The sequence below is a fragment of the Postia placenta genome, assembly GCF_002117355.1.
Source record: "Postia placenta MAD-698-R-SB12 unplaced genomic scaffold POSPLAscaffold_11, whole genome shotgun sequence".
Classification (NCBI taxonomy): domain Eukaryota; kingdom Fungi; phylum Basidiomycota; class Agaricomycetes; order Polyporales; family Adustoporiaceae; genus Rhodonia; species Rhodonia placenta.
The window spans coordinates 616413-635440 of NW_020169842.1; the positions used below are offsets into that span (position 1 = coordinate 616413).

Genomic DNA, 19028 nt, shown 5'->3' on the forward strand with positions numbered 1-19028 from the left:
TGTTGCAGGATCACCGCAACACCTTGTGGCGTAGTTATGGTTCTGCGTCCCCCATGTCGATCTAGAGGGAAATGAACACTACCCACCAGCTATAAATAATTGGTCACTCGAGGTAAGCCAGGATCTGACCCAAGCTGCTGAACATATATTTCTGAAGACCAGGTAATCAGAGAGCCATCAAGCATCAACGGCACACCGGAATCAATGACAGTCAAGCTGTTAACATAGCCAACTAGAAGTTGTCATAGTACCCGGGTCTGAGCCGTCAACTCAGTGGAACTTCACGGACGGGCTGGTCCGCACGCCAGCTGAAATAAATTCGATATGACGGGTATGTTCTCGGTCAAGGTGCGGCAGGGAGGCTGATCACGGTGTAAGGACATTGAGCAATTAGACGCCTGTTATGTAGTGGTTACTTGCAGGCGCCAAGCACCGCTACGACAGTGGCGGTCATTCTCCAGCATCTCAGTCTCGAAGGCTGTCAGTATACTACTATCTATCTCAGGCACAAAACGCGACAAGCCATGTCTGTATGTCCCCCGTACGCTCCGTTCTTCGGCTTTGGAGGGGTTGCGGCGTCAGTGAGTGCAAATATTACATGGATTGTATCACCACACCGTGCTCATTCCACCCGCGCAGATGATATTAAGCAGTAAGCTCCCACAAGTTCCATCTCGCGCAACCGTCATCTGAGCGTATGCATTGGTAGCCGTGGGTGCCGCGTTCGGGACGTCCAAGGCCGGCATCGGAATTGCTGGCCTGGGTACGTTCAGGCCTGAGCTCATCATGAAGGTATGTGATCTCAACGACCACAACAATTCACTGATAAATGGCATACCAACCATCCAGTCGCTCATCCCGGTCGTCATGTCTGGTATCATCGCCGTGTACGGCCTCGTCGTGTCGGTGCTCATCGCGGGCGGCCGTGCGTGCACTGCATCTCTTGACTTGTGTCATGCGCATTGATCAGATCTATCCCAGTGCGACCGACCGACTATTCGCTGTACGCCGGCTTCATTCATCTAGGAGCCGGACTCGCATGCGGATTCACAGGTCTTGCGGCGGGCTATGCCATTGGCTTTGTAGGCGACTCGGTCAGTCCGTGTTGGATGCGATATAGCGGCTTGCTCTAACGTTTATGTGCTTACAGTGTGTGCGAGCCTACGTACACGAGTCGAGGGTCTTTGTGACGATGGTGCTCATCCTAATCTTCGGCGAGGTCTTAGGGTTGTACGGGTACGTCATCGCTCGACCTGAAACATGTCCTCTAAATACCCTAACTCTTTACCGCTAGGCTTATTGTCGCCCTCATCATGAACTCAAGAGCAACAGAGGCTCCACGATGTACATACTGAGCGGTCGTGCAGAGTTGACGTGTTTCCAACATTCTGAACGAATACTCATTCTCGTATCATCTTGGCAAATGTTCATATTATACAGTGAGAGGGTATTCAGAAGCGGAGAGATCAAAAGAATATGTGAATGTTATGCTCGAACAAGGTCAATCAGAGTTGGAGCCAGACTTTGTTGTGCATGAAGCTGAGCTATAGTCTGACCCCACCTTTTTCTCCCAATCAGACTCAGACTCAGACTCAGACTCAGATGTGGAGTCGCTGCTCTCGCTGGACGCAGAGGTCGAGCTATCAGATGTAAAATCAGCGGTGGACAAGGCAAGCCATTTCTTGTTACACACCGCTTTCGTTTCCCCAATGGTACTGCCTCCTTGTCTTTCTCCTCCGTCCGTGCCTGTTCCTTTGCCTCAAGTATACGGTTGGCAGTGCCACTCCTGAAGAACCATGTCGACACGCATGCCAAAGCAGACTGTAACGGACATGCGCTTGACTTACTTGCTTTTGAACTCATCCGGAACTTCCACTGATGGCTTTCCGTCTTTCTTCAACTGTGCGAGCACTCGGGGATTTTCGAGCTGCTGGGTACGCGATGGCCTCGAGACATACGGACGCGCCGCCTTACATTCGTAGGTAAAGTGCCCTATGGCACACATTGCCTGTCCTCAAAGAAAATCACGGCAGGGAGCACGACTATGTACTCACCAGTGCCCAGGCATTTCTGGCATTTTGTGTAAGGCGAAGCCCGAGGCTGCGAACGTGAATGAGGGGCATACTTAGACATGATGCCAGCTTGATAATGCAACAAACAAGAAAAGAAAATAGCCCAGAAGGTCTTCTGCCGAGATGTGCAAGATGTAACGCGGAGGTGAGGTTCAAGATGATGGGTGCTTCGCCACTTGCATGTTAGCCGGAACGTGATAAGGGGGCGTGGGAACTAGAAAAAGGTTTCGTAAATCTACCTGTCCCCGAGCCATGCCCGACGGTACTAAGTATCCAGAAGTGGTTATGACCAGACCAGGCTGTGCTAGTGTTGCTGGGAGGTGACTCAAGGGCCCTCTCTGGTCGCCCTCTCTCACATATATAGCCCTGCCATTCTTTCCTCTTCTCCTGACTCACTCCGACTACTCTCACAACGTATCTGCAGCTTGGTATCTCCCAAACTATCATCATGGGCGGAAACGCGTTCAGAGGGAAGCTGTCCACCGCTCTCTTTCCTCGGATGTCACCACACACCTATCAGGCTCTGAGAGCCCGCTTGCTGCCTCTCGTCCAGTCTCAGTTCGAGTCCGTAGCCGTTCCCCGCGAGGCGCCCGAGAAAGTCGATCACGGCGACCTGGATTTCGTCGTAACGCGCCCGCGACCCGGCACGTCGCCCAGCACTGTGCAGAAAGTCCTGAGGGCGACGCACAGCATCCCACAAGAGGGCAACCGCACCAGCAACTATGCAATCCCTGCCAATGCTTTTGATCTCGGGGTGCATGGCGCGGACGGCGTCGTCACCGAGGTTGAACATCAGGTGTTCTACCAGGTGGATGTGAACGTGTGCGTGGACGAGGCCGAATGGGAGCGCATACTGTTCTTGCATTCGTATGGCGACACGGGGATGATCTTTGGCGTCCTGGCACGCATGGCGGGATTGAGCCTCAACGTCCATGGCTTGAAAGTACGTCTGCTCAGTCGCTCAGTCGGCACGGCCGATCGTTTACCGATGAGCTACCCTACGTATGCAGCTTGCAGCACCGCTCGAGACAGTCCCTCGGACCACTTTCCACCTTACATCGTCCCTACAGGACATCCTGGCCTTTTACGGGCTATCCAAGAGCAGATGGAATGAGGCCTTTGAGACCCAACGCGACGTCTTCGAGTGGGTCGCGATGTCCCCATTGTTCGACGCGCAGCGCATTGTACCGTCCGACCGCACCCACGACCGGGGCAGGAAGGCCCGCGGTGCACGCTCCATGTTCCAAAACTTTCTCGACTTTGCGCAAGAGCGCGCCGTTGCCGCGTCGCTGGACGGCAACGCTTCCCCCTCTGCGAAGCCGCGCATTACACAGGACGACGCGTTACGCTTCTTCGGCAAAGAGGCGGAGCGCGCTGCCCTGTTACGCGCTTCCGCTATCAAAGAGCATGCACGCGCAAAGTTCAGCGGCAGCTTCATGGAGAAGTGCACTGGAATGCAAGGCTTGTCCGTGAAGTGGTTGATGGATGCAATTCGCGAACGGCTGGTCGAAGGGTACGTCAGGCAGCGTGGCGTGACACAGGGACAGCCAACGGACCAGACTACTGGCCCGTTTACTGTCTCTGTATGGGAGCTTGCGCTCTTCGAGATGTCCAAAGCCGATGTGGCCTCCTTCGCCTTGCAGGTCAAGGCAGAGATGGAAGCAGCCGGGACATTTGAAGCCAAGTGGGCTGAGGAGAATGCAAGGAAGGCCCAGAAACAGATGCCCAAGTAGATGTCTAAAGACATGCAGTACGCTGGTCGGAAATTGTGCCTCGTAACATCAGAACATGTTGTCCTACTTGTCTTCCTGTGTCTGATTCATCTGAAACGTACAGCGTAGGGATAATAGGAATATGGCATATGTGCACTGAGCATTCTCAAGCACAGGATGTATTTGTCTGCCACCGGCACGAGCAAGAGTTCAAAGTACAGCACTAAATATCGATCTAGATAGTTGAGTTGCTTTATAAAAACTGGGCCTTGCATCCCGCACACCAGTCCTCAACGAATTGTTCCAATCGCTTGGACATGAAGACTCGCAATTCATAACTTCGGCTTGACCCCAGTGTGCCAAATCCCGGTCTTCAGTTCCTTGTGCTCGAGCATCGCGTACCATTCGAGAACCGTAGCGACGACCTGGTCAGCTATCTGCACAGGAAGGGATATCAAGACAATTCCCAAGTGTTTAACTTGTAGACGAACGCCAGTGAAGTTGTGGTCAGCATCTTCGACGTAGCACAAGTTGTGTGTGCCCGGTGACCTTGCACCTAATGCTTGGGCATATATGAATGCGTCGTAGCTTAGCAAGGCCGATCTATGAGACAGCGAGTATAGCAGAAGAGCCTTCATATGGCCACTCACGGAGGCACAACCGTGTCCTTCAGTCCATGCATAGTCAGTACGTCTATAGACTGAGGAAACTTCTCCCAGACGATCGATGAGTCGCCACTCGCGAATTGATCGTGGTCTTGCACGGTCACTCTGCAGACGCTGATAGGTGTCGATGCCTTCATTTGGACAGGATAAACGTACCTAGCATAAAAAGGTTTCCGGGCGACTGTTGCCGTCAGCTCATAATATCCTTTGGCTTCTATCTGTTTCCAATTCTCGGGTTTGCGCATTTGATCTACGTGCACAACGTATAGGACTCTTGCTCGCACTGAGCAGCGAATCACTACGCACCGTATAATTTCTGCGGTGTGGGGTCAACTCTGTAAGGCTAACAATCATCGCCTGGTGTGCACTCACATACAGTCTATACCGCCCGCTGACATTCGCGTAACCTCTCACAGTTGCGCTCTGTGCTGGGTACTGGCAGAGCCACATCATGCCCGTTACACTCCCGCGGGAGTGTCCGACAAGTAAGTCGACAACATAGCCAAGTTCCTTCGTGAGGTATTCCACGACAACATGTATGTCGAGCACATCGTCATTAAAGTTGCCTAGTCGCCACGGCCCTGGCGTCTCGTGGTTTCCTCTTGAATGAAAGGTTCGAGGAGACTAAGAGGTGGGAATGCAGAGATTCAGAGCAATCATCTCACCGAAAGTCGAAGCGGAAGGAGTCGATTGGCAGCTGTAAGGCCAGGCGTTTCTGAAACAAATAATCCTTATGCCTAGAATACAACGTCACCTCAACCGGCAGGGGTGGATGATAGCACGGTTTACCCCATGGACCCATGAAGAATCTATGGCGAGTTAGCATGACCGATGATGTTTTTGCAGATAGAGGAACACACCAGTGCAATCTTACGACCGTGAGTAGACTCATCTGGAGAAACCTGTTCCAGTACCCCTGCTATAGAACAGCCCTCAACGTGCGTGTGAGGGACATATAGCTTCGTTGTCTTCCTAGAGGTGGTAGCTGCCATTCTCTTATACTGAGTTGCCAAGGATCACCGCCTTCGGTTGCCAGAGTAGGACGGCAATAGCAGCACAAAAGATACAGATACAGCACTGAAAATATGTCAAAGCAGGCTTTCAATCATCACCTGAGGTCGTTATAACTAGAATGCTTATGATCGGACTGACTGTGGGGAAGGCTCGGGTATGGCTCGGGCGGTGACAAGTGAATAATACAAAGCGTGGGAATCGTTCCAGTTATCGCTGTAAGTAATACTTGTAAGGAAGTACTGACGTACCGCCGCGGGCGTCTCAGCTGTTCATTCATTGCCAGGGCGGACGACCATGGAGGCCCTATTCTTCAATGTACGTCCGCTGTCATACAAAGTATAATAAGATACTCAACTCACCTAGGTCAATATACATAGGTAGACGCCGGATTCATTGAGGGTATCGTCCGGGGCTACAAAGCCGGTCTGCTCACCCAGACGCAGTACAACAATCTGACGCAGTGCGAGACGATTGAAGGTACGGCCGGAGACTAGGTGGCGATCTGAGCACATTTGACGGGCATACCAGACTTCCGGACCCAGTTGTCTGCGACGGACTATGGCAACTTCCTCGCGAATGAGACACTGCCCATCTCCACCTCCACGATCGCGGACAAGGCGACGCAGATCCTCGTTGACCAGTTCAATTACCTCCGCAGCAACGCTGTCGCACCACTTAACAAGTTCTTCGACTACATGACGTGCGTGGTGATTTACACTGCTCATGATGCTGACTCGCTGAAAGCAATGCCCCGCACAGTTATGCGTACATGATCGACAATGTTATTCTGCTCATAACCGGCACGCTGCATGAGCGGAATACCTCGGAACTTCTGGAGCGCTGCCATCCACTCGGCGTGTTTGAGACGCTTCCCGCACTGTGTGTCGCAACCAACGTCGAGGAGCTGTACCGCACCGCACTGGTCGAAACACCGCTCGGTATGTACCCGTCCTCTTGCCCCCGCGCAGTAATGTAACGCCTTAACGGCCTATAGCCCCATACTTCCGCGACTGCATCAACGCCGCCGACCTCGATGACCTCAACATCGAGATCATCCGTAACACGCTCTACAAGGCTTACCTCGAGGACTTCTACGCCTTTTGCTCATCAATTGGCGGACCCACCGCCGAGGTTATGCAGCGCATCCTCGCCTTCGAGGCCGACCGCCGCTCCATCAACATCACCATCAACTCCTTCGGCACCGAGCTTTCTAAGGAGCGTCGTGCAAAGCTCTTCCCTGCTATCGGCCAACTCTTCCCCGCAGGCAATAATGCGCTCGCTCGTGCGGACGACGTCGATCAAGTCCGCCAGGCGTGCGATGGTGTTGCCGAATACCGTGCGTTCTTTGAGTCTAACCCGGGCGCCGCTGGACGCGGTGTCAACGGCGGTGGGGCGAACGAAAGCACAGCACATCTGTTGGGTGATGATGGTCTCGGGGACACGGGTGCTGCGGCCGAGTTGGAAGACCGTTTCTTCGCGTACGAAGTGCACTTGAACAAACAGGCGTTCTTGCAACAGTTTCAGTACGGTGTGTTCTACGCCTATTTGAAGCTAAAGGAGCAGGAGATCCGGAGCTTGACGTGGATTGCGGAGTGCATTGCGCAGAACGCAAGGAACAGGATACAGGACTATATCCCTACGTTCTGAGCTCATGTATGCATGTCGAACGTCTCCGCTCTGGATGTGCGGGAATACACTTAATTGATACCAGCTAAATCCTATAGACGTGATATACATGAAATGCTACTAGGTCATTACTACAGCTATAGAGAAGATGTACAACATTGACGTGTTTGATGGCGTACAAGCTCGACGGCACTCAATCTGTCTGCGTGCTGCTCACTGCTCGAGGAAATCCCCCATTTCTGGCTGCCTGGTGTCCGGGTGATTTTGATACACCTCGTCCACCGAGTGCTGTTCATGGCTCTGCGGAAGAATCTCCTGAGGGTTCTTGTCACGACTTGGTGCCCTGGTTGACTCGCGGCTCTTTTCCTTGGTCTTCTCCGGACTCGTATCACGGCTCAGTGGCAGCGACAGTTTCTTCCCGAACGACGCGACCTTCGGCAGTTTCGCCTTCAGCCTGTGAAACGCGCTCCTGCCGGCCTTCGAGTCCTGCGACGTCTGCGAGTGCGTGGAGAACTGCGAGCGCGCGTCCACGAATGACGACTCGGACTCCGTTGAGGGCGTCGGCGGCCCAGACGTGCTCTCGGCCGAGCTCTCTGGCGACACCCCCGCCTTCTCCGCGCCACCCTGCGCGTCGACGACCTCCGTGGCCTTACCGTAAGTGTCCGCGCCTGCAGCAGCGACGGGGGGCATCGCAGCTTCTATGGGCTGTGGGTGAGGCTGCGGCGGCACTTCCGACGCCTGTCCTGCTTCTACGGTGGTCGGCTGTGCTTCCTCCCATTGGCCGGCCTCCTCGATTTGCTCAGATGCTCGAGCACCCTCTTCTTCAGGCGTTTCGGGCTTCTCAGCTTTCTGGGAGGTCGACGCATCACCCGCATCGGGCCGCTCCTGGGCGTCCCCCGCCTTCTGGGCAGCCTCCGGTTGCGTCTGCCCATCAGTCTCCTCCGCCTTGCCATGTGAATGCCGCACTCCATCAACCTCATCCTCGCCCTCCATCCCGAGCCCGATCCGCTTGCGCTCCCCGCGAAGCCACCTTTCCCGGCGCTCCTTGCGGTTCTCCATCCACGGTCCCGCATTGCTCAGCCTGCATCCGCCAACCTCGGCACACGTGCAGGTACCGCCGAGGCTCTCAGGTAGGTTCTCTGCATCAATCTGCTCAAGAAGCACGTCCTTGTAGTCCGTACCGAGGATGGCGATCTTGGAGAGCGTCTCCTTTGCGAGCCATGGTTTGATGAAGCCCCAGATTGTCGTGAAGGATGAGGGCGCGTTGATGATCGCGAGCTGCGCCATGCTGCCCATAGCTAACGCGTGAGCACATGTAGTGCGTAAGCAGAGCGGAGGACGCACGTCTCGGGGAAGTAATCCTGCGAGATTTGAAACGAGTCCCGCGCAAGATTTTTCATCTGCCAGAACTGACTCAGGCCAAAGCCCTTCAGGTCCACAATGACGAACGTGCCGTCGATTTGACGGTTAGCCGCGCGGGCGGACGCAGGGAGAACCTCGCGCGTAAGCGACTCGGCATTGACGACGATTGTACGCCAGAACCTCTCGGGCGTAATGTGCTTGTAGAGCTCCGGCATATTGATGCCGCCGAAATGGTGGATGTTGAGTGGTCGTCCCTTCTTGTCTGTTTTATGAAACCAGAGCGGCCAGCACTGGAACACCTTCTCCCGTTCGGGATACTACGTGAGGAGTCAGCGGAGTTCAAGGTAGCCCGGTACATATGGCAATTCCAGTGCGGCGTCTTTGCCAGACTAGTGCGACGGGTACCCGTTCAATTGATACACGCGGTGGCACGGCGGCAGGGCACGATCACAATCAATGGCGGGATTGAGAATTAATACGCTTGTCGCCGACATTTAGCTCATGTTATCGTTGTTTAGTACAGCCTAGTGCTGGTAAGGATATAGGACATAGAGCGTAGCGTCTCGCACTGGCGCATATCCTTTTCCTCTGTGTTCCCGATGTACACAACCCGGATGCGATTGAGTTGTAGGATATGCGCCCGAGCGGCCGCAGGTGGTGCGCGCCGCGGCTTTTCACCACGAACCTCAATACACTTGGGCACACATGCTCTCCTGCCGCGAACACTGCCTCGAAGGTGGGAGAATGCGGACGTACATCATAGGGATCGAGGTTGCGGTAGAGCTCGTCAATGCCGACGCCTTCAACGGTCTTGCGCCAGTGCTGACAATTGGCCCACATGGTCGTTGCGGTCTTCAAATCGAACTGTCGCGCGCGGAGGAACCGCCTATGGCAGAAATGTGAGATCAAGAAGAGCACAAAGTAGCCAGGCATACAGGAGAATGGCATCGTCTGTGCCAATGGTATCGCCCTCATGAATGAGGTCCTGGAGCTGGAGCTGTTCGCGGAACTGCTTCAGGATTCCATCTGGCTTGTCCTTCAAGCTGGGCGGGGACATGACTGGGTATCTTACAAGTGACAAGAACGCGGATTACACAAACAAGTACACGGCCCTCGGGGAGCGCGCCTGCTGTAATGATGTCATGATGCGCCTCTTTGTAGCTTATGATGACCGTCTGGCGCAGAGTCATACTTGTTTCCGATATGGTGTAACGGCTAACATTACCGCCTTTCATGTCAGACGAAGCGTTGCGTCGCGGTAGCTCGGGGTTCGACTCCCCGTATCGGAGTCCACCTTTTTATTTTTGTCGAGACACTCATGATAGCGAATACCAGTCAAATGTTTCACGAGAGGCATCACGCCGCATGGACCTATCAAGTTGTATTTCCCAGTATTGTGGTTCAGCATGGTGTTCATTATCGTACGTAATGTACACGCGAATTGAGCGTGAAACCTCACTCTACCAGAGGCCATGGGCGTGCTCGTTATAATCCTATAGGAAAAGAGATAGCACTGACACAGACGTGGTGGTCCAACATGACTGTAAGAAGAACGCGGACAAACACTTCCGCGCCTACTTCTTTTTCACCGACTTGATTCTGACCCGTTCCTCACCGACGAAAATACCCTGTACGGTGGTTTCAGTTCACTACGCAAGCGTGACGCGACATTCGCCCGACACATACCTTGCCCTTGTACGGCTCTGGTGGTCTCCACTTCCTGACCTTTGCTGCGAACAACCCGAGCAGATGCTTGTCTGTGCAGCTCAGTACGATCTTCGTCGGCGCAGGCACCTCAGCCTTGATGTGATCCGGCACCGACACGAACACTGGGTGCGAGAACCCCAGCTTCATGTTCAGCCGCTGCCCGCTGCGGCCGTCGCCGGGCCCGCGTGGATCTTCCTCCAGTGCCGCACGGTAACCCACTCCGACCAGGTAGAGCGGCACGGTGAAGCCCTCCGTCATGCCCACGATGGCGTTGTGGATGAGCGTGCGGGTGAGCCCCCACATTGAGCGCTGCTTCTTCTCCTTGGGCTCCTCCACAGCCAAGGCGACTGTGTTTGGGTCCGTGAACGTAAGTTGCATGTAAGGCTGTAGAGGTACTGCAGTCGTCCCGAGAGGACCTTGTACAGAGAGTGCAGTTGGTGTCGGCGTCAGCGTCACGCCCGTCGGAAAGCGTATTGGTGTTTTCCCAATATTAGAGACGTATGCCGCGGACGACGATGCTGAGGAGCTGAAACATCGGACGGCATGGCGAATATGGTGCCGCAGGATCATGGCAGCTGCAGAGATTTTGCTGTCATCGCGCCCATACAATCGCCGTGACAAAGCGCGTGACGCACGCGATGCGTCACACCAGTCGATCATTTCTTACGATCGTGTCGCGCGGAACTCGAGATCGAATACCAGCATCCTGTGACTCTACTAAATGTGCATTGCATACAAGACGCGATGCTACAAATGTGAAAAATACAAGTGTATTTGATCCCTTGCGCATCACTCTATGACAACGATGCACCAACGAGCGTCGGAGCAAGGCACACGCCATCCTTTGTACGAATCTTGTAGACACTCTTGGTCGTAGGGTTGACCCATGCTGCTTCTTTCGTCTCAAGCGTTATAAATCCTTAGAAAGCACAGTATGATCATGAATGTAGGTCATGATTCCCTGCAAAGTTGGACATACCGGGCTGGATGGTTTCGAAGATTTTCTTCTTTGGGTTTAGTTGAGAAAGTGGTGTGGCATCTATGAAGGGCTTAATAAGTGGGTGCGTAGAACGGCAGACATAATACAAGTCTCACTCTCAAAGTCAGGACCATCGAAGTACACTCGTTCACCAGGTTTTGAGTTCAGCGGAGGCTGAATCAGTTCGATACCGCCCTCCTTGCCATCTTTAGAGGTGGCCTGCATGCAGAGGGCTCGTATTGTAAGCCAAGAGTGTGGCGAGTTGCAACACTCACGCATAAGACCATGGCGAAACTCTTCACTCCACGCATATTTGCCGGCTTCAGATTGCACTATGGCCATCGCCGTGAATACACGGGTGTTCGCCGTTCAAGACGAGACACTGAAGACTCACAACGCCCACAAGGTATTTATCCCGCATCTCCTCGATGGGAATATAGTGCACCAGTCCTGAGACGACTGTTCGTGGGCCTGTCTCCTCACCGAAGTCGATTTGCTACCAGGTCATCGGTTACTCCAGATTGCTCGGCCGCCAAATGGATGGACATACCTCGACATAGAGACCATCCGCATCTGGGTGTTTCTCAACTGGGCAAACCGTCAATAGGGATCCAGACGTCACACGAGCGTTCAATTGGCATACTGTGGACAATATGGCCGACGCGCAGGTCTATCATGGATGGAACAGGCTCCCCAGCTCCTTCATCCACCGCAGCTGCCTTGCCACCACCGCTGGCAGCCTTCTTCTTTCCGCCCTCTGCTGCCTCGGGTGTCTTCTTCTCCTTCTCTTTCTTCTCCTTCTTGGGTGCCTTCGCCTCGGCCTTGGATGCCTCCGCGCTGTTCTCCACTACTGCTGGCGCATCCTTGCCCTTCTTCCCCTTGCCAGCAGCGGGGGCTGACGACGTCTCAGCGACAGCGTTGGCGGCGGGAGCCTTTTCTTTCTTTTTCGGTGGGTCCGCTTTACGCTCGATTGTTGGTGCGTTTTCGAGGTCAAATGTGACAGTGGAGAATGCTGGCGCAAGACTTAGGGCAGATTTGCGGACTTCAGGACGCGATTGAATATGGTCGAAGTAGCGTGTCAAGGCAGGGTACGTGTAGTATTGTGCAGGTTGCAACTGGGACTGCGGGCGAAGGGTTCAATTCAGTCCCAAGTGCGATGAATAATCAAACACTCACGAAGATGGGGTGAAGAGTGCCATACAATGCAGTATCTGCTGCCGTCGGGTAATTACTGACAGCGTAGGTGCGGGGCGTCAGCTGGGCCTCCAGATCCTACCAAGCACCGTCAAACACCGGTCAGCAAAAGTCGGAATGATTGCGTACCTTCAGGTTCTGCGGCTTGACAATATCGCCCTGCGAGATCTTCTCAATCCACTCCGCTACCTCAGTCTTATCCTTTTCGGACTTCCCGAAGTCTGTGCTGCCGTCGGACGTAGCCTGAGCCACTAGATCGCGAAGAGGTGAGGGCAGCTTCTGCACCACCGCTGTAGATGCCATCGTTCTAGTCAGTATGATCAAGGAAAGATGGAACCTGGATCTATGCAGCAAAACCCGAGTCAAGGAAATCATAACGGGACGATCTCACGTGCTGCCCGCGACGCGAATATAATACGCGTCTTCGATCACGTAGATGCGCGTCTCAGGCCCGAAGTCTTACTCCAACTACCACGACCGGTCTCACATATTCTAAAATCCGTACACTGATGCATTGTCATACACGAAGAGCTGCTGTAAGATACAGACGTAACGTTGACGTTAGCGACTGCATATGAGATGATATGTGCTCATGCGAATCATCTATTCGAGTGCGTAGGTCGTTGCTGCGAGTATATCGTCCGTCCTGGTGCGTCCGTCATACTACCTCCTCTCATCCCCCCGAATAGGACCCGATGGTCATCCAAATAGCCACTCGCAGGCCCTGTATAGTGTCCTGGCATCCATGTGCCTTCATGGCGCAAATTAGGATTTGGAGGGTGTTCGGCAGCGTAAGATGCCCGTGGAGGAGGGACGGCTGGAGGCAGCATCGCCCCGTGAGATGCAGATTCTGCGCCGTTAGTGCGATGCACGCCGTTCATTGAAGCGGATTCTTGCGCATCTGACCCACGCGTTGACCGGCTGCGGACCCGCACGCTGCTGGTCCTGGTAACAGATGCAGCGTGAGCACTGACGCTCCGGCTCTCGCTAGCCCCTTCCTCGCCGTTCTGTGCGGTTTGGCTATATCTACCCCTATTGTCGCGCTGTCGTCTGGGGTTGCTACTGCTCGTACTGGCAGTGCCATTTGGCTTTTCCTGGCCGTTCGACTGTCGAGCTCTAGTTCTTGATTTCGCCGCCGTCGCTTCCAGAAAGGCTTGTTGTGTAGAGGGGTCAGGCGGGGGGATTGGAAGTGCGACGGGCGGTGGCGGTGCTATTGCTGGGTCATCATCTGCCAGTTCCTTCTCTCGAGCTGCTCTTAGTTGTAATGCATGTGTGAGGGTTGTGGGTGCGGGTATCATGTCTGAAAGGCACAAATGTCAGTCGCGGTTGAAAGTGGAATGCAGGAGACATACCTTGAAGAAATTTGAACTGAGGGTATGTTTTTGTTACGGATGCTACGATGTGTGAGATGAGTAAACGAGTGGCGACAAAACGTGGACTGATGGACCTACCGACATCGCGGTAGTTCACTATAGAATGTTTCTGCGCACCGGCGGCACGCTCGCTTGCCTGCGCAAGGCGCTTCACAAACTCTTCCTAGCAATCCGCAGACGGTCCATGAGTTTCCTGTGCAGATGGGAGTGAGACTTACTGTGGCTACGGACAGCGCGAAAAGGGCCTCTTTTGACATATGCCCTCCGCTTCCTACAGCATGGACCACCAGTTATGAGGTTCCGCACATACACTCACCAGTGCTGAACAAGAGGGAGACAAGACGCACCATCCGCATGAAGGATATTTTCGACTCGTGTGTGTGGGATGAGTGTATGCCCTGGAAGGCGCTCTCCAGTCCGCCGTGGACGTGTTTTGCTTGAGGAGGGGCTACCATTGGGGACAATATTATCGTCTTCGTCAAGGTCCGAGTCCAGCTGATCGACCTCTTCCTCGTCATCCATGTCCATGTCGGCGTCTGGGTGTGGCGTATGTGAGGCCAAGGGGTGTGTAGAAGGCATTGCCATGGAGAACGGTTACAGGGCAGGGCAGCGCCGACACAAGCAAGCACGAGCAGAGACCAGCGAGGCAGGGAGCGCTGTGGCGCAGGTCGAGTGAAACGAACAAAAGAAGGGGGCTTGCGAAGAAGTAACGCCTGCCCGGTCACGGTACTGGGCTGCCGCTGGCGTCAAGCATGGTTTGGGCCACTGTGCCGGCGGAGGCACACTAATATCATTAACCTTTATGCCCAACAACCCCTCCTCAGCTGAAGTACACAAGAGTGCAAGAGTACACGAAGGGGGACGCTTTCTTGGACACACCAAGCTTCGGAAAAACTCAGTGTAGTGGCGGGCAGAGACATATCGCACTGAACGGCATCGAGCAGAGAAAACAAATGATAGCGTTACATTAATGAGAGTGGTGATCATGATACATAGTGTACTATGAATACAGTGTCCCCTTATGATATGTGCGGCCTCGTCAATCCATGCGGAGAGAACGCTCGCCGTAAACGTTCATTCGATGGGTACTTGCACGCTAGCGGGATCTTCAGCCTTGGGCACCTTGACGGTCAGAACGCCATCTGCCAACTTCGCGGAGACACCGCTCGTGTCGATTGGTCTTGGCAAGAAGACCGTGCGCGAGAAGGAAGACGTTCCCGTGAAATAGCGTTCAGTCGACAGCTGTGTTTGTTCTGGCTGCTGCACTACGACCTTGGAGCCTGTGGAATCTCTGTCAACATGTGCTGATACTCTTTCAATAGAGGCAATCACGTACCGTCATTTGGCTCAGGCTCAGGCTTAGTGTTTGATGCCGCAGGGCTGTGAGCATCGCCGCGCCGGTTGACGACCTTACCCTCGATGGTAAGGCTTCTGCCACCGTCCCCCACTCGAACCTGAATGTTTTCCTTCTTAACCCCCGGAAGTTCAGCCTCAATCACGTAGTGATTGCCTTCTTCAGAGACGTCGATGACGGGCTGCAGCATGGCCGGTGTGTGGAAGAAAGGTTCGTCTAGGAGCGAGCGGTTGACCTGACCGAACGGGGCTCGGCGACCTAGCGGCTCCTCAAGCACGCGAAAGAGAGGGCGCAGCTCGCGAAAGAAGTGACGAGCAAGAGACATTGTGAATAGACAAAGTTGGTGGTTGGTAGTTGCAAGACAGGTCGTCTGACAAAGATATTGAACATTTCTGATTTTCTTCCAGGTTTTTATAGCCTAGGGAAGGTGCCGGCTGAATGAGAGCGAGAACAGTCCAGAAGACCCATGACGAAAGAGACAACGAAATGTAGAGCCGGTGGAAGGAGCGAGGATGTTCGAAGGACTCGGCGAAGAGCAAGTGGCGGGTCTAGCAAACCCTGGTGGGTTACGTTCTGGAAGGCCCGGGAAACGCCGAGGCGATTCTCACCCTTTTGACCCGCCCCTGGGCTCCGCGCAACAAGCGCCCCCGCTCCATCGAGTGTCAAAATACAGCGTGCAGAACAAAATCGCGAATCAAGCTGATTGAAGAGGAAACCATAGCATTACAAATGTATATCGCATCCTGATTGACACACATTAACATAGCAGTGAAACTAATAACCTATAAACCAATGAGAGCAAACAAGCGAGATTGACAACGACAAAACATTAGCCTGGGGCTGCTAGGCATCGGACAGTTTACAGTACAGCGTGTAAGACGACTGAAGTTGGAGCAACGTTACTTATAGGTGTTGGTATAAGCTCGTTTATGCTGCGGATCATTTTGCGGCCAGAAAGGAAATTCCAAAACACCTTTGTAGGTTGATTAGCTGACAGCCGTAATATGCATCACAGCATAACGTGCTACCAATATTACTGACCTTGAAATTAGCATTTTCAGAGACAGCAGTATGCAGCCGAGGTATGAAAGCGCGAGGATGGGACAACGTTCAAGAGCCACCCGGCCATTCCACGACCCATTGCGCGGACACGATGTGTTCTTGATCATCATCGTCCTCGAACTTCAGTTTGTACGTTCTCGATGATGGACCCGTCTATCGGCAAGCGTTAATAGCTATTAAACGATATCTAGTAGAAGATAGACACACTCTGCCAGCAGGCTGCATATCACTTGGGCTAGCGATAACTTCAGCACGATAGAAGCAACTAGTATCCGGATAGAGCGCCATCACAGTTGAACCTGCTGAGAACTCCGGATATGCATTCAAGTGTGTGGCGCTCTCCGGCGGAGCGTTTGGATCGGGAAGCGGTATGATGGCACGCAGCGTGGTATTGTAACACCTACGCTGAGAGTGTCAGTACATGTACAACAAGCTATTTGAAATACTTACTGGCCGGGTTGACCGTCTTCCTGTGGCTCAGGGTCTTGAACTTCATAGCTGAAGGTTGTGTAAGTTACGGTGGTATTCTGGAGGAATCACATGTACCGATTCTTATCCTGATTAATGCACTTTGTGACGACGGCAAGGATCCATTCCTCATCCTTGCCACCGGTAGCGCTATCCACAGCCTTGCTCGAGTTCTGTGGAGGGTGGAATGCCACCTTTCGCCCTTCTTGTAAAGGAAGCTGCTTGGAAAGAGCCTCTCTTCGGGCTTTCGGCTCGCGTGAAAAGGGGATTGCCGTCTGCGGTCCGACTGAATTGCGCGGAGGGAGCGTTATTGACATAGCACGAGTGGCGGCAGGTGGGGCGGCAGGAGCAGGAACAGGCACAGGGGCGGGAGAGTGCGCACGGGGTCTTTTGTTTCGTTTTTCTAAAACACGAATTAGGTATTGATGATGGACCATGATGCATATCGCTCACCGGGAGGCACTGCCTCCGATGCTTGGCGGAGAGCAATGAGGATGCCGAGATGCTCAATTGTATCGTCAATCAACCTATGATAATTTTAGATTCTCATATTTTCGAAGGTGTAACGTCATCCATACCCGACTTCGCGTTCAGATGTTGTCTTGATCTCAGTGAGACCCGAAGTGAGTTTCTTGTATATGCTCTTCACGCTTTCATATCCTTCGGCGGGCAGATCATCGTCAGTCGGCCATGCAGAGAGAAGTCTGTTGACTCTGCCAATTGTGTCTGCGGTAGCTGCAGTTCTGTACGTCTTCGAGAGCCTTCCTAGCGAGGCCGCTGCGTGCGACCAGTACTCTACCTCTGTGGCGCGTCACACCGGTTAGATCGCGCGAGTAAAGGACTGAAATTTAGTATGGGTTACCTTCTGAAGACGCGGGACGTTTTGAAGCGCCACGCCTGCCGGACATCTTCGAATGCAATATGCTACGCTATGCAACCTGGTAGACGATGGTCAAGAACAAGGACAAACGCGGTATGAGCGACTACGATCCCGATGGATCTGTCTGATGGCACGTGGCGATACAATCTCAGCGAGCTTCTCCATGTTTAATCCCCGTCACCGAAGAACAGCTTGACCGGGAACGAGATAGGCGCATTGATAGCTCGGGATATTTCTAGTAGCATGGTCTCAATATCTCAAACTTTACGATGCGTATTTGATCAGGTAGGGAACAGTTAAGTGCGCGATTTGTACAAGTTTTACAATTCTACGATTCTAATCTGAATCAATGTTAGCAGTGACATCATTTCGCCAAGGGATCGCCTTTCGCAGCGGACGGCGCAAGTTTTCGGAGCGACACGTCGTATACCACTGAGTGGAATAGTGAGCGACAGTCGTAGATTGAAGCAGAGATCAATCAACCTTCTTCAATTTTCTTGATATCATATTTTAAGCTGTCATATCTGCGTCTGAGTGTGTCATTCTTCAAATTCAGCTGAGGAGCAGGAATTCAGACAATATCAGTGTCAAAAAATATCGCACACAAACCATAGAGAAACCAGCGAAGATGTCTTTTACAAAGACTGAGATCCTTATGGGTTGCTCGTAGTCTCCAAGCGTCACAGCGTTAACGGCCAAACGAGACTGTTATTGTCACGGAAAGGTCAGCCGCGTGTTGCGATGTCAATGTGTACATACCAGTTCGTTGACCAAGGATATGAGAGCATGGAGATAATCTTCGACGCTTAAGGAAAATCTATCTTGCCATTCTTCCTTGACTGGAGATTGATCTGTTAACATCCGGTTTTGCAGAAGGAATCGATGCAAAACGTACTCCCTAGAACCTCAGCGGAGCGAGGTAGTGTAAGCAGCGCGCCGCTCTTGAGGAATTCGATCAATGTCGAGGCAAACACAGCGTTGCGCAATGAAATAGACCACATGTCCTTCCAACGCCAGAATTGGTTCGGGGGGATCAACTCAGATAGTGCAGCCGTAATATCACGACAGCTCTCTAGCACGGGTACAGCATTATCCAGTAATGCGGGAACTGGCTGATGTTGAGTATGTTTCACATATCAAAACATTTGAGGATTTTCCCGCCTACTTTTATCAGTTGGAGTCGAATGAATTTTGTTGAGCATTCCGTTAATAGTACGCGTTTTCTTGTCAAATTCGGTCACTTGGTCTTTGATTTTCTGGGAAGCAATCGGGGAGTGGTTTCAAGCCGCCCCACGTCGAAAAACGAGCTTTTGGCTACTTCTCTGAGTTCAGCGTCTTTGTCAAGGAGGTCATTGATGTACTCCAGATTGTGTGGGTCCATGATGGTGGTATGCAAGGGGGATAGCGTGACATTATCACTGTGACAGGCGCGACAATTATGCAAGGCGCCCAGTCGCGCGCGCCGGGTGGCCCTACCAGTGGCTTCATCTTGTTTCACTAGGAGGCTCAGGACCGCGTTCCTGTCGCGCGTTCTCCTCTCCTCGTTTCGTCTGTGCTTAC

General features: G+C 53.1%; 11 protein-coding genes and 1 non-coding gene across 12 annotated transcripts; 4 read left to right on the top strand and 8 right to left on the bottom strand.

Annotated features, from left to right (window-relative positions):
• The first annotated feature begins 449 nt into the window (after positions 1-449).
• Positions 450-1365, top strand: POSPLADRAFT_1040791 (hypothetical protein). The gene is made up of 7 exons (XM_024477805.1): positions 450-581; positions 640-652; positions 710-792; positions 850-925; positions 982-1094; positions 1151-1236; positions 1295-1365. The coding sequence occupies exons 1-7, from the start codon at positions 525-527 to the stop codon at positions 1353-1355; spliced, it is 489 nt and encodes a 162-aa protein (XP_024336605.1). The 5' UTR covers positions 450-524; the 3' UTR covers positions 1356-1365.
• A 28-nt stretch (positions 1366-1393) lies between these two features.
• On the bottom strand, positions 1394-2208 carry POSPLADRAFT_1172066 (hypothetical protein). Its single transcript, XM_024488163.1, has 4 exons — positions 2055-2208; positions 1848-1992; positions 1694-1786; positions 1394-1640 (listed from the first exon to the last, which is right to left on the bottom strand). The coding sequence occupies exons 1-4, from the start codon at positions 2131-2133 to the stop codon at positions 1502-1504; spliced, it is 456 nt and encodes a 151-aa protein (XP_024336606.1). The 5' UTR covers positions 2134-2208; the 3' UTR covers positions 1394-1501.
• A 312-nt stretch (positions 2209-2520) lies between these two features.
• POSPLADRAFT_1149832 (hypothetical protein) lies at positions 2521-3805 on the top strand (the record flags this gene model as incomplete). The annotated part of the gene is made up of 3 exons (XM_024486350.1): positions 2521-2826; positions 2908-3028; positions 3105-3805. The coding sequence occupies 3 exons, from the start codon at positions 2521-2523 to the stop codon at positions 3803-3805; spliced, it is 1128 nt and encodes a 375-aa protein (XP_024336607.1).
• A 311-nt stretch (positions 3806-4116) lies between these two features.
• POSPLADRAFT_1149428 (hypothetical protein) lies at positions 4117-5341 on the bottom strand (the record flags this gene model as incomplete). Its single annotated transcript, XM_024486300.1, has 7 exons — positions 4117-4387; positions 4435-4554; positions 4606-4699; positions 4756-4792; positions 4822-5050; positions 5115-5186; positions 5310-5341. 7 exons carry the CDS (start codon positions 5339-5341, stop codon positions 4117-4119), a joined length of 855 nt encoding a protein of 284 aa, XP_024336608.1.
• Positions 5342-5753: 412 nt separating this feature from the next.
• Positions 5754-7110, top strand: POSPLADRAFT_1183516 (hypothetical protein; the record flags this gene model as incomplete). The annotated part of the gene is made up of 6 exons (XM_024489009.1): positions 5754-5778; positions 5841-5940; positions 5992-6163; positions 6223-6401; positions 6458-6812; positions 6867-7110. The coding sequence occupies exons 1-6, from the start codon at positions 5758-5760 to the stop codon at positions 7108-7110; spliced, it is 1071 nt and encodes a 356-aa protein (XP_024336609.1). The 5' UTR covers positions 5754-5757.
• Positions 7111-7302: 192 nt separating this feature from the next.
• On the bottom strand, positions 7303-9508 carry POSPLADRAFT_1059109 (hypothetical protein; the record flags this gene model as incomplete). Its single annotated transcript, XM_024481123.1, has 4 exons — positions 7303-8377; positions 8434-8768; positions 9208-9337; positions 9387-9508. The coding sequence occupies 4 exons, from the start codon at positions 9506-9508 to the stop codon at positions 7303-7305; spliced, it is 1662 nt and encodes a 553-aa protein (XP_024336610.1).
• Positions 9509-9648: 140 nt separating this feature from the next.
• POSPLADRAFT_t106 lies at positions 9649-9740 on the top strand. Its single transcript has one exon. It is a non-coding gene; the product is annotated as a tRNA-Glu (tRNA).
• A 107-nt stretch (positions 9741-9847) lies between these two features.
• POSPLADRAFT_1172079 (hypothetical protein) lies at positions 9848-10728 on the bottom strand (the record flags this gene model as incomplete). The annotated part of the gene is made up of 2 exons (XM_024488164.1): positions 9848-10079; positions 10138-10728. 2 exons carry the CDS (start codon positions 10726-10728, stop codon positions 10026-10028), a joined length of 645 nt encoding a protein of 214 aa, XP_024336611.1. The 3' UTR covers positions 9848-10025.
• Positions 10729-10952: 224 nt separating this feature from the next.
• POSPLADRAFT_1048287 (hypothetical protein) lies at positions 10953-13788 on the bottom strand (the record flags this gene model as incomplete). The annotated part of the gene is made up of 10 exons (XM_024479483.1): positions 10953-11077; positions 11138-11197; positions 11254-11356; positions 11413-11469; positions 11532-11633; positions 11688-11725; positions 11781-12258; positions 12314-12409; positions 12461-12610; positions 13765-13788. The coding sequence occupies 10 exons, from the start codon at positions 13786-13788 to the stop codon at positions 10953-10955; spliced, it is 1233 nt and encodes a 410-aa protein (XP_024336612.1).
• An 854-nt stretch (positions 13789-14642) lies between these two features.
• Positions 14643-15429, bottom strand: POSPLADRAFT_1075338 (hypothetical protein). Its single transcript, XM_024482802.1, has 2 exons — positions 15041-15429; positions 14643-14984 (listed from the first exon to the last, which is right to left on the bottom strand). The coding sequence occupies exons 1-2, from the start codon at positions 15381-15383 to the stop codon at positions 14779-14781; spliced, it is 549 nt and encodes a 182-aa protein (XP_024336613.1). The 5' UTR covers positions 15384-15429; the 3' UTR covers positions 14643-14778.
• Positions 15430-15763: 334 nt separating this feature from the next.
• Positions 15764-17513, bottom strand: POSPLADRAFT_1172088 (hypothetical protein). The gene is made up of 8 exons (XM_024488165.1): positions 17451-17513; positions 17167-17389; positions 17042-17115; positions 16667-16991; positions 16571-16618; positions 16328-16520; positions 16100-16273; positions 15764-16031 (listed from the first exon to the last, which is right to left on the bottom strand). Exons 1-7 carry the CDS (start codon positions 17494-17496, stop codon positions 16169-16171), a joined length of 1014 nt encoding a protein of 337 aa, XP_024336614.1. The 5' UTR covers positions 17497-17513; the 3' UTR covers positions 15764-16031; positions 16100-16168.
• Positions 17514-17832: 319 nt separating this feature from the next.
• POSPLADRAFT_1059114 (hypothetical protein) lies at positions 17833-18849 on the bottom strand (the record flags this gene model as incomplete). Its single annotated transcript, XM_024481124.1, has 7 exons — positions 17833-17900; positions 17952-18024; positions 18078-18173; positions 18228-18307; positions 18364-18576; positions 18634-18724; positions 18787-18849. The coding sequence occupies 7 exons, from the start codon at positions 18847-18849 to the stop codon at positions 17833-17835; spliced, it is 684 nt and encodes a 227-aa protein (XP_024336615.1).
• Between the last annotated feature and the right edge of the window lie 179 nt (positions 18850-19028).

Coding starts and splice junctions, on each gene's coding strand:
- POSPLADRAFT_1075338 (XM_024482802.1), bottom strand. CDS start 15,383: ATGTCTCTTGCTCGTCACTTCTTTCGCGAGCTGCGCCCTCTCTTTCGC. Junction 14,985..15,040: donor TGAGCCTGAGCCAAATGACG/GTACGTGATTGC, acceptor GAGATTCCACAG/GCTCCAAGGTCGTAGTGCAG.
- POSPLADRAFT_1040791 (XM_024477805.1), top strand. CDS start 525: ATGTCTGTATGTCCCCCGTACGCTCCGTTCTTCGGCTTTGGAGGGGTT. Junction 793..849: donor GGCCTGAGCTCATCATGAAG/GTATGTGATCTC, acceptor CCAACCATCCAG/TCGCTCATCCCGGTCGTCAT. Junction 1,095..1,150: donor TTGGCTTTGTAGGCGACTCG/GTCAGTCCGTGT, acceptor ATGTGCTTACAG/TGTGTGCGAGCCTACGTACA.
- POSPLADRAFT_1172066 (XM_024488163.1), bottom strand. CDS start 2,133: ATGTCTAAGTATGCCCCTCATTCACGTTCGCAGCCTCGGGCTTCGCCT. Junction 1,993..2,054: donor CCAGAAATGCCTGGGCACTG/GTGAGTACATAG, acceptor TGTGTGCCATAG/GGCACTTTACCTACGAATGT. Junction 1,641..1,693: donor CCATTGGGGAAACGAAAGCG/GTGTGTAACAAG, acceptor TACATCTGATAG/CTCGACCTCTGCGTCCAGCG.
- POSPLADRAFT_1172088 (XM_024488165.1), bottom strand. CDS start 17,496: ATGTCCGGCAGGCGTGGCGCTTCAAAACGTCCCGCGTCTTCAGAAG. Junction 17,116..17,166: donor ACATCTGAACGCGAAGTCGG/GTATGGATGACG, acceptor AAATTATCATAG/GTTGATTGACGATACAATTG. Junction 16,521..16,570: donor GAAGACGGTCAACCCGGCCA/GTAAGTATTTCA, acceptor CTCTCAGCGTAG/GTGTTACAATACCACGCTGC.